Below are 12,392 nucleotides of genomic sequence, written 5' to 3' on the forward strand. Positions count from 1 at the left end.
CGTTTTTCAAACCTCACTGCACCAGGTCAAGTGAAATAAAAATAAATTAGGATTTCAAGCACACTCACCAGGTCCTGCTTGTGTCTTAGTTAAACTAGGGTAAGTTTGATGAAATCAGCAGCTGCACCACTTGAAAGAAGCTGGTGAGAGAACATGACAAGCCCTGACTTGGTCCTCTCCAGGATACACTAGAGTCTTCTAGGAGAGCAACCAGGACTTACCATGGGTTTCTTGGGACAAGCTCCCTGCACCTCTCAGATTTGAATGCCTGTTACTCTTCACATTCAGGTAAAGACTGCCTGACCCAGAGCCAGTTTTGTGGGGGGTGTTTGCAGATCATACTTTGATATTACAATCCTTGACCCTTCACAGGACTGTGGCAGGCTTTCTCTCTTGAATACTGCAGTGTACCCTCTGGGCTGCTCTCAACACCAATGGTAGCTTTCCCACACCACTGTCACCACTTTTTATGAGTGCTCTTCTGTGGCATGGAAACATCAATGGGTGTAGCAAAGTGTGCAGAGACATATGGGATTCCTGCAGAGATGTCCCTACTCTTGCCCAGGCTGTGCACTGAAGTCCCTGGTCACTTGGCACCTCTCTCACAAAGGCAGAAGCTGTACAGATGCCTTCATGGCAGCTCAGCTGCCACCCACAGTCTTTCTCATGGGGAAACAGCCCTTGGCTGGGATAGGGGGTGGCAGCTGCAATAACACAAAGGCATGAAAGTTGTTCAGTGTGGTCCCAAATAATTGCCTGGGTAAAATCCTCAGGCTGAATGCTGCTAAAACTGATCAGGATAGATTTCTCAGAGGTGGTGAGTTTTTGTGTTTTCCTTGAGAAACCTGGGGAGGGCCTGGTCTGAAATCACCTGCTGAAATTGTGGTCTGCTTAAGGGCTGCAGGTTGAAGACTCACAACCAGAGATGGTCAGATCTTGTTTGATGTTAACTCTGCCTTTTAAATCATAAGTGCTCTTCTAGGCTTTCCCCAAAGCAGAGTTCAGTGGTCTCTCCCTTCAGCAGCAGACAGGTCTGTGTTATGCTCATCTGACACCACTGAGCATCACAGAGGGACTTAAACAAAAGCATCTTCAAAAACCAATGCTCTAAAATGTATTTTTCCAGCTCCATCACCTCAGACATTATGTTTACATCAGTGAAGCTACGCTTACATCTTGGAAAGCTGCAAGGCAGGGCTTAATACACATTACAGTGATGACTTTTCATGTACTGGTCCTTCGATTCTTATTCAGGGAAGATATAACAGATAGCACAAGTAGGTCCTTTTTCACCAGGGGCTTACACTTATACACAATAAATAGCAATAGCGGAGTCAGTGGGGTTAATGAGGTAAGTACAGCTTCACCTTGCAAAATCTTTCTTTTGCCTCCCCCAATCATATCAAGAGAATATAAAAAGAGCTGCTAACAAAGAACAAACTCAACTTAAAATTTTAACAAGAAAACAGGAAAAATAATCAAACACAAAGCCCAGAAGCATGTCAGTTTATCTCTGGGCACACTGGGGTGTTGCATTTGCTATTTCCTTTTGCCTGCACTCCATAGCTAAGGCCGCACGTTGTGCCCAGCTCTTATAGTTCCTGCAGCAAATACATCTGTACAGCAATGGGCTTCTTGCCAATTAGCTTTTAACTCCAGCTCACATTTTCTGGATAGATTAGATACCAAACCTGTTTTGCAGAAGACACAACATCCTTCACATTGCATCACTGAATGAGCATCTGTTACTATAGTGCCTGGGTGTTATTTCCTAGATGACGAGGAAACTGCCAAGTGGGTTCACCCACCCAGGCCATTTAATTTTCACCATCCGTTTTTTTTAAAAGGCAGAAGGCTGGCAAATGAAAAGAAATGCCAGCAGAGCTCAAAGCTGCCCTGTCACCTCAGGGTCCAATCCTGTAAAATACCAATATTTCCTGTGAAAGGTGGAGTGCTCTTACGCTTTATTAAGCTTTTTCTGACAGCTGGGAGAGCCTCAGCAGCCCGCAGAGCTGCTTTCCTTAACAGGGAAGAGGGGGACATCCACTGCTCATCTACTGAAGCCTTTCTACTTTATTTGGGATTTTTTTTAAACAGATGTACAAACTCTTTCTCCCACAGATCCTTTAATACACAGCATTTTTTGGCACCACTCTAAGTCAAATAAAACTCCACCATCTACAAGTAGTGTTTCTGTTGCCCAGCTGCCTAGAGACTGCTCTCAGGACTGGTCTTCCTTGTCTGCAGATAGTAAAAATGTGAGTAGCAAAGTTCTAAATGAATGAAGGTGTGAAAATCTGAAAAAGCACCAACAGCCTCTAAACTGTCAACAAAACAGATAATTCTCACACCACCCAGCTTCCCATGTGCAGCCCAGCCCCTCTTCTCATGTACAGTGTGAGAATCTATTTACAGGACTACAGGGAATGACTGGATAGGTGAGGGAAAAAAATGCAATCCAAAGCTTGAAAGAGAAGAATCTGCCTGGCTCTAAAGAAAAAAAAAAAAACGAACTACTTCTCAATTTACTGATAATCTGACACCTCAGCTGGGATCCATCTCACTCGCCTTTCTCTTCAGGAAATACCTTGTCTTATACGTGCTACAATCACATTTGCTTATTTCCCTACCAACGTAACCCACTTTTGGCACCTTGTTACTCTGAGTGGGTTTCATCTCACTTAAGACATGTGCAATACAGAGTTATACACCCTAGGTTCCCCATGTAGTTTAAGTGAACAGAAAGCTGCACTTTTAGTAAGAGAGATTATTCTGACCCATTTTAAATCTCTAAGATGAAATAAATCCTGACCACACTGGCTGTAGTAACTAGACTTCCATTGCTTTAAAGACTGTGGAGAGTGATGAGCTCCAAGATAGACTATCTACATGAAAAGAGATTAATTCCCACCATATCAAACTGGTGTTCCATCCAAATCGCCCCGCATGTGTAGCAGCTACTTCCAAAACAGTGTCTCATGTTTTTTCAAGTTAATTCATGCTTGTGTCCTAATGATGTCCATCTGAATAGTTTTGTGAACAGCTTTATTAAATATTTTGAAGAAATAGTGCTTTGCAATAAAGATCCTGGCAATCTGCAAAAGGTTTGAAGTCTGGTGATCATGTGCTCCTCTCACCTGGGTGTTACTTGAACTGGATGTTAAACCCTTCTGGAAACTGACTTTGGACTGTGAGAACAGCCCTCCACAAGCACCTATGCAGAAGACCAGAGATGCAAACAGAGAGCAACCAGTGGCAGCAAATGCTGTCTCAAGATGGCAAGGCTCACACTGAATCATTTTAAAAACATCATTTTCTAGCCACTGGACAATGTCAGTTATTCAAATGTCAAAAGAAACCAACTTAAAAAATGTCCCTACAAGAAAAGAAAATTCATATCAAACCCAAGACACAGTTCTTTGCCTCCAGCCAGCTCTGAAGAGTAAGTCTCACCAGAAGTCATGAGCCTCTCATGTGGCACTAGACACACATTGCTGTGTGGGTTAGCCCCTTGTCGTCCCACCTTGCCTAGGATGGTGGGTCTGGGTTCCTCACTGCAGACCGCATATTGCATAAATCAATTACAGCAAACTCCAACGACATTTAGAAGGAAACAAGAGCGTGAATCACATACAAAAGTTATAAAGTTACTCACCAGGTCGCCTGTCCCAGGTTTTTCCATTATAACTGGGGGGAGCAGTAACCCTGCAGGAGAAGTAGGGTCTGGGTTGAGTGCCCCGGTGCCTCCTCCTATCAGGGAAACCACACCATTGCAATCCACTGAGCTGTTCCTTTTGCCCGTCTGGGTGTAGTTAGGAGTAGTAGGGTGAGAACTATGGCTCACTTGACTTTGCACGCTCAGACGCCTCCCAGATCTTGGAATTAAGAGAGAGCCCCGGTGGCTTTCATTTTCCCCAGCAGTGCTGATCTCATCATCGGCAAAATCTGTTTCGGAGCCAGTGTCTCTGCCACGGAGTCGGAAACTGAATATGCTTCCGTGGCTGGTTCTGCGCTTCACCAAGTTTGCACTGGGACCATAACTAATGCCAAGGAGAGTCTGGAAACCCCCAGAAAGGAGAAAGGGGAAAGAGAAACAACATTTTGCAACACGTTTTCAGGAGCAAGGAAGGTCTGGGGAGAGCAGTAAGTTCCATTTTAAACCAAGTGCTTCAGAGAAAGTCTTAATTACACGTGTTCAACCTTCTCAAAGGTAAGAGGTTGAATAGTCACTCCTAACCATTAGGTACTTGTCTAATATTTGACAGTTAAAGATGTACTGAAATAGGAAGGGTCGAGGTGGAATTCACCTCATAGCATGGTACTCCCTTTGTTTCTACTTCCTCCCCATCTGTTAAGTGCCAATGGACCTGGGAGGGCAGCACAAGGAGTGGAAGACAGGAGCAGGGAAGGGGATCCAGCTCCAGTTTACAGCACTGTCACACATCTTCATAACATCTAGGGAAGGAACGGTGCGGTGGGAGAAGAAGAGATAAAGAAATAGGGCAGGAAATGAACTGCAGGGAAAATGAGAAGAAGAGGGAAGAAGAAGAAGCAGAATACGACGGAAGAAGGTGATAAAGGAAAAAAAAAACAAACCAAGAGCAAGAAGAGGGATATGGTTTATTAGTTTGTAGAATTATTATCCCAGTTCACATAGCTGCTTTAAGGGGTAGGTAACCTCAGTACACAGCAGTCTCCCTCACACCCAAATATCAGCCTTGATGATCCACTCTGACAGAGCATCAGCAAGACGTAGCCGAGCACTAAACACACCTAAACCCTGGCTGAGTAAAAAGGATGTTCAGAAAATGCATAAGGAATTCAAGTCTATCCCCTTCCCTTGTATCTGAAGAGGAAATTATTAAAATAAGAGCATTTAAGCAGAACATACTTTTGATTTTATGGCCTGTGCAGAATTTTCAGCTTCTTCAGAACTTTCTCACGAGCCAAGTACATATGAAGAGAGGTCAGATCTCAACAGCATCCACAAACCAGACAAAGCAAATGAAGCCTGATTTCATTTTGCGCTGCAGCTCACGCCACTGAGTTACGTAATGATGCTATTTTGTGACACTGGTACAAGGAAGAGTACAAAAACCAGGCCCCTTCTGACTAAAAACAACCCATTTGGATTGCTACCAAATTTTAGCTGGTCAAAAATCCGTGCCTGGGTTTCCATGGCACAGTCATTGAGACTGATTTCTGATGGCAACACACTTCCAGCTGCTCAGATTGCATCTGAATGATGACTCAGCCTTACTCCCTCCAACCATGCCAGACACAGCCTTGCAGAGATGATTTACTATAAGCTTTGAAATGTGTCTCCCATGTTTCTCATGCATATGACATCCAGGGGCGAAAAGTGAAAACAAGAAACAAACTGGCAATGCACAGCTCCAATCCACGGTCATTCTAGTACGTGGTGTCTTGAAAGCCATCGAGAAGGAAGCTAAAGAGCGATGCTAGCTTTAACAAGGTGAACTTGTAGCACAACCCACTCAACCAGTGAGACAGCTATTAGATTAAAAAAATGCATGTCTTTTAGAGAAATCCAGCTCTGTAAATTTTGTGAGCTGAGGAGTCATTATTTGGTCATATTTACTTACATCATTTACATGTTTTCTATGAGCTTTTTATGGCTGCCAAATATCCCTGAATTCACTGACAACAAAATATTAAAAGACTTAGCCCATTACATAGCTATTCAGAAAATAACCCCCCAAAATAAACTGATTCAAACTTTGCCCTTAATGAAGCAAAGACAAATTATCTGAAGCTATTTATGATTATTTGATACATACAGCATGTGCAGACATTCATGCATGTCAGTAACACTTAGGTAAAACCCTGTTTAACAGTCTCACTATTTTTTTCATTTAATAGAAAGTAGAAACAAGTGCCACAAAGTTTTGACTTACAGGCAAGTAGCAAAGGAATATAAAAATGTTAATAATGCCTTTGCAATCACTTTAAAAGTCCTCAGAGACAAGTTTCCTGCTTCTCTCCTCCTCTCATTTCTTTTTAAGCTTTCCAGGCTGCTTCTAAGAATTTTTTATTTCTAGTAGGGATAGGATAGATGAATGAAATTAAAGTAAGAAAATAAACCAGACTGGGTAATCTTGAAGCAAAAAATAAAAGTGAAAAAAAATTGAAACAAAATAGATTTGTAAGAATGTTTAATGGGCATTTTTAATTTGTTTTGAAAATAAATTGGTAATATGTTTCCTTTCACTTTTGTAACACAGCCTGTCTTCTGGTCAGCTATGATATTAAATATCTGATTATTCTTTACAGCTGAAAGTTTCAGCTTTAATTGCCTGGTCAGAGCCTGGCTTATCCAGCAAGTGCAGTGGCTGTGAAATGAATGAAGTTTCAGGTCATGGCTTACCATTCTCCTCTGACCATCATCATAGTCGCACTTGGGATTCCTTTGGTCTTCCCCGTACTCTTCTGCCCCCAAAGATTTCTTTTTCTTTCGCCTATTTCTTCTTTCCTTGGCATTTTTGGATGCTAAAGGTGACATTTCCAATGAACTAAGCGACATTGAATCAATTCCTTTAGCTGCTAGTGCCTAAAACAGAAGATAGTAGAAGGTGTAGCATTTATTATCTCAGTTGAGAATCTCAGTGAGAACTAATAATTGCTCTGCTCAGCAATTATTTTTCACTTTAAGTTGTGAGGGTCTATAGGAGATAAAATAAAAATTTCAGATGGTCATTAAGGATGTAACTATTTCACATGGTTGGAACCAGCCTTGTTTATAACCTTTACCTTTAGCTATAGGAAAACAAACAACAAGCAAGGAACGTTCCTAGTACAAATGCACACAAGCAGATCTGCCACCCAGGGCCTATGATGGAGCACTAAGTATGGTTGTATAAAAATAATGTGATTTATGTAGAGCTCACACACAGATCCTTCGACGTTTCACAAGAACAGCCTGTGTGCAAGCACTGGTGGGTGTACACTGCACACAGGTCTGGAGTAACACTCTTGGTGCCAGTCCAAAAAAAAAAATCTCAGTGTGGTGAACCACAAACTAACTCCCCCCTGAAACTGGGAGGACTGGACAGGAGGGCAGCCAAACTGTCTGCTGGGATTTTTCCTCCCCTCTCACAGAGGCATGCTAGGAACAGCAGGCAATTCAGCTGGCACATTTTTTTTGTAAACACGTATCTTGGAGCAGCAGAGGAGGCAGCAACGATCAGAGATGCAAAGAGAAAACTGTGGGCTTAACCAGAGATAAGGTGGACTTTGCTTCGCTTCAGCGTTGTGCTGGCTATCTGGTGGGATCGCTGCAGGAGCTGACTGATAACAGACCAACTGCTAGAAACCCAGCAGAAGCCGAGCGCGAAAGCCGGCGCACACAGAGCCACAGCCTTGGAAGCAAATGAGCAGCCAGGAGGAAGAATCAGTCGGTTCCAGGAGGAAGCCACAGCCCACACCAAAGCACTGGGTCCCCATCCTTGGTGCGGGTGGGAGGAGAGAGGGAGCTCTGAGCACAAAGCATGAGATCAGGTTTGGAAGTGCTGGAGTCTTGGTGGTAGCCACATCGGTGGCCTGGAGATAACCCCATTTGCAGACTCCCCAGATGAAATATATAAAGCAAGTGAATTAAAAAAAAAAGCACCTCTCCAGCACCTCTCCTGATTCCCAAGAGCAGGAGGAATGGATGAATCCTCAGTGCTATTGTCTGTAAGCCACTAGAATCAAACAGGCAATCAGCTTTCCACAACAAAATACTCCCCTCCTCCCACAGGCATCAGTCCAAGGAAAGTAGAGGCACTTAACAGTCGTGTAAAGAATCAATCATGTATTTCAAGGAGTAGCAGTAGCTCTATCAAGCTGAGAGCACAACAAAACTTAATTCCTGTGGGAAATATCTTTCATGAGCAAGCTGCTTCGAGCAGAGAGGAGGAGGGCTCAGACACCGGTCTCGGCCGTTGGGTTTCTTTTCGAGTCAATTGATTTAATTGCTATGCTGAAGTACTTTCTCTTCATAAAGATTCAGCAAGTCTTTTGGTGTTAAGTTCAGGTTTAGGAATGTGTTAGACCAATTGTGTAAATTGACTGATGGTCCCCGAGCAAGCCTATCAATTATATTTGTGCTCTCTTTATACTGCAAGGTGCAAAAGCTGGTCTAAAGAATTTCGGTTCTCCTTTCTGATTGCCATCATATTTTATTGATCTAGAAAATATTGTAGGTTGTGGTACTAAGGATGCTGTACTCCTACTGCAAAATAAGCTAATTTTCAGTTACTTACCGTTTTCTCACCTATTGGTTGGGTTGAAATGCTTCTGCCTTGTGTACTTTTTTCAGTTATTGAAAAGGGATTTGGACTGAATTGTTTCTCAGGACACGGAGGATGTCCCCATGTCCTACCTATCTACCCTTTCTGGTTGGGTTCCTGTGGCTGGACCATGTCTTGCTCCTTGGGCATTGCAAGCTGTAACCCACAGCATTAACTCCTAGGTGCAGGAAAGACGTGGGACCAAACGTGCCTGGCAAGGATGGTGGTGGCTGAAGGGTGGGAGGAGAGCTTAGCTCACATGAGCCCTGAAACTGGGACTATGCAGGACATATAACTTGGGCCAAGAATTTAGTGATACAGTGAGCAAGTCTTGATAAAGCCTTGGAGACAAAAATTAAAACTGAGACACTCTGAATGGGGTGAGACACCTGAGAAGGACATCTGAAAGCTACGTGGTACAGCCATGCAATTCACTTTCCTGAGCCTTTTCTTCCAGATGTCTCATTTGAGATGTCAGGGGTTGATCTGCATAAATTCTAGGCTTCACTAGCAAACACGATAGACCCCAATCACTCTACTCCTATGTTTCCCTAAGATTAAGATAATTTTCCAGGACTATTGCAAATATGAATGAGGATTTTTGCAGCATGAACAGTCTGAGCAGTGACAAGAGGCCCTGAAAGACCTCTGAGGATGCTAGTCATTTTGTCTTTGATGCAGACTTCGAATGCCTGGATCAGGAAGCCTGCTTAAGCTGGCCTAAGGCTACAGAACAAATTATGAGAAAGTGAAGAGCTGCTCTTGAGTCATGCACTGTCCACCCTTTGTACTGAACAGGGCACAGGAAAAATGAGACATGGTTGGCTGAAGAAAAGACTATGTTATAAAGCATACAGACAAATGGGAGCAATTTTGGTTTTCTCGAGCAACCTTCGTTTTTACACATTCTGACTTCCAGGGCTTACTGTTCCTTTTTTTGTGTACATACATGCTTAACTGAAATCAAAGCCTTCAGAAGAATATTCTTAAATATCTTTAATTATAGCTGGGGCTACCAAAGTTGACTGTAATTAGGAAGAGCTCAGCTGGAGTCAAAACACATGAAAATCTGTATAAAATAGGCATGGGTAGGAGCTCAGTTTGCTCCCTTAGGTTATGGCAGAAAGTTACTCTGTTCAAAGTGCCTGTGCATGGACCAAATTGCATTTACCTATTACTTAAACCACCAACCGGATCTTTAAAAGGACTTAAACAATGTATAAGCCTCTACTAGCACTTTGTCAAGGGTGAATTGCATTTTCTATTTTCTTTCCAAGGATTTAAATGGGTTTTGGATTAGGCCCTGAAGCCATATGTACCCAAAAGAAAATTATGTATATTAGTTTATATTGTTTATCACAGATTTATTTCTCTGAACTAGAGAGTTATGTGTTATTTCAGACTAATTTCTTTATTGTCTTCTTGTTCACACCACCTAAAATGTTCTCTTCAGCTGTTTAATAAAGGCTTTCTACCCCACACAAACCACATGCAAAAAACCTAGTATTAAGGAGCTATGGCTACATCCAACATTTGGCCCCCTTGATTTGTTTAATCTTATGACATAAGATTAAAATCCATGTCCTTTGCATAATTTGAAAAGCTCAGCCTCAAGATCTTCCTGTTTACTTGTTCAAGAATGACGCTGTATGTGCTTCAAATAGGTTATTCTGCATCGTCATGATCAGACAGTTGGATTTTCATGGCAGTTTAAATGAGACAGCGAGGAAATGAATGTGAGCTTGAGTGGTGGTGGAAGCAGGATCAGATGGAGCTATGGCTGAGCTACCAACATAGTTGGTTTGTGTTAAAACACAGGTGTAGTGAAGCCATCATTGAAATGTCGAATATTTCAACAAATATAAATTCCTCTGCTGGCACATGTGGCACAGTTAAACCAGTACAACTTTGGATATGTAGCCAAATCCTATCAGGAAGAGCCATCATTTTTCTTCTTGAAAGAAAAACCCTGTCCAGCACAACAAACATTAAGCTGTTTTCAAGCCAACTCTTGCTTTGGTTATCAAATAAATATAAAATAAAGAGAACGTGAATCTTAAGGTACCATCTGTTCAAGTTACCCAAGGCTAATCATCTCACATCACTGACCTCCTGCTCCTTCTTTAACATCTCCATGGCTTCCCGAAACTTTCTTTCCTTCTCCTCTGTTTCAGCAATAGTGGCTTGGTTCTGCTCTTCATATGCCATGGCCACAACAGCCAGAATCAGGTTGACCAGATAAAATGAGCCCAGAAAGATGACCAGCATAAAAAAAAGCATGTAGATCTTCCCAGCAGATCTGAGAGTCTGCAACCACAAAAGTAAAATCACTAACACTTGTTTAAAAAGAAAAAAAAAATTAAAAGATTTTTTTTTAAACTTAGATTTACAATATAATTGAATTCAGCCTTTGTTAATAGCTCAGACAGAATCCCTTTGATAACAAATGAACATCACATGCAAGGAAAAAATCTTCTCACCAATGAATTTTTACGTCTTAGTCAAAAGTAAAATTAATTTCTAAAAGAAGAATGCTTTCCTCATTTACCAAATATCTTCCCTGAGTTTCTTTTAGAGAAGATAATCTTACAATCAGTTGCAGTGAAAGCTTCCCCCACATAGCTCAATCTATTTTTGTTCAGTGCATAGAGACTTTCCAAGCAGGATTCATGTTGTATCCCTACAGATAACTACAGTCTAGGTCTTTTACAGTCAGTGGGGAGAAAAAGATGCTTTGAGGGTTCATCACACCTAAAAGTTATTTAGACACTTGCCTCCAGATAAGAACCACCAAATGTATAGGCACAGCTGTTGTTTAAGGTAACAGATAGGACTTATATTACAGATATATCCCATGCTCAGTGGTTTGATTCTAGTGATAGAAACCACTGTGTGTTATTATAAGCTCAAATAACAAACCAGAGTGATATTCACCCGTATTTGCCATGACAGTTTCAGTCTTCCAGAGTTGTAAATATAGCACTGTGCCAAGTGAATATAACTGTTTAAATAATCTTCAAGTTCATTGTATCACATGTTGCTGCAATGAAACTGGCTGCACCTGAAGCTGACATCCACAATACCTTCAAAGATGTCTACTTCAGTACCTCCAGAGTAGTATCTGTCAGCACTAACTCCCTTGACTTCCTTACAAGCATGTTCCACTTTCGGCAGTTTTGAGATGCAGAAGTAAATCTTCAGTGGCTTCATGGACAGAGTAAGTCATTCAGTACCAAACTCATATGTAGCTCTTCAGACTTTCATGCACGTCAGGAAATGCATGCTAAAATGAGCATTTACTAGCATACCACCCTGCACACATGGCTGTAAGGTGTCTTTGACTTTGGTTTTGCTTCTGGCTGTCCAGTTTCCACAATGAAAAGCTTACAGCAAGGAGAACTGAGATGTACCAGGTAGTCTGGCCATTTGCTGAACCTGTGTTCATTATTAGTTCAGAGGAGGCATCGAAGATGATTAGAGGGCTGGAGCACCTGCCCTATGAAGAGAGGCTGAGGGAGCTGGGCTTGTTCAGCCTGGAGAAGAGAAGGCTGCGGGGGGACCTCATTGCAGCCTTCCAGTAACTGAAGGGAGCTTATAAGCAGGAGGGGATTCAACTTTCTAAAAGGATAGACAATGGCAGGACAAGGGGGATGGATTAAACCTAAAGGAAGGAAGGTGTAGATTAGATATTAGGGGGGAGGTTTTTACAGAAAGAGTGGTGAGGTGCTGGAACAGACTGCCCAGAGAGGGGGTGGATGCCCCGTCCCTGGAAGTGTTCAAGGCCAGGTTGGATGGGGCCCTGGGCGACCTTTTGTAGATCCAGGCCTGAGGTTGTTGTCCCTGCCTGTGGCAGGGGGGTTGTAGCTCTATGATCCTTGGGGTCCCTTCCAACCCATGCCATTCTATGATTCTATGATTCTATGATTCTATGATTAGTTCTTGCAAAACCAAATATGCCAAGTACAAAGGTGCTGCTTTAGTCCTTTTTTGATCTGGACTCATATTAACACATATTACACCAGTCATCGTGGTGATCTTTCTGAAGTCCTGAACTTAATTTAGATTCAGGTGAATCTTCTAGCACCGATTTCCCCACTTTCC

General features: G+C 42.3%; 1 protein-coding gene across 4 annotated transcripts in view; it reads right to left on the reverse strand.

The window, feature by feature from the left end:
* SCN5A (sodium voltage-gated channel alpha subunit 5) overlaps nt 1-12,392 on the reverse strand; it is a gene marked incomplete at both ends in the record, with an annotated part of 175,248 nt that overhangs the window by 109,987 nt on the left and 52,869 nt on the right. For 3 of the 4 annotated variants that reach the window (XM_084260115.1, XM_084260114.1, XM_084260113.1), the window contains 3 exons: nt 3,656-4,057; nt 6,389-6,571; nt 10,401-10,598. In XM_084260115.1, coding sequence (XP_084116241.1) covers nt 3,656-4,057; nt 6,389-6,571; nt 10,401-10,598 — 783 coding nt within the window. The remainder of the gene's footprint in view (nt 1-3,655; nt 4,058-6,388; nt 6,572-10,400; nt 10,599-12,392) is intronic. The other variant, XM_084260116.1, reaches the window with a different exon arrangement.

This window comes from Gallinula chloropus, assembly GCF_964237585.1.
Source record: "Gallinula chloropus genome assembly, chromosome: 2".
Lineage (NCBI taxonomy): Eukaryota > Metazoa > Chordata > Aves > Gruiformes > Rallidae > Gallinula > Gallinula chloropus.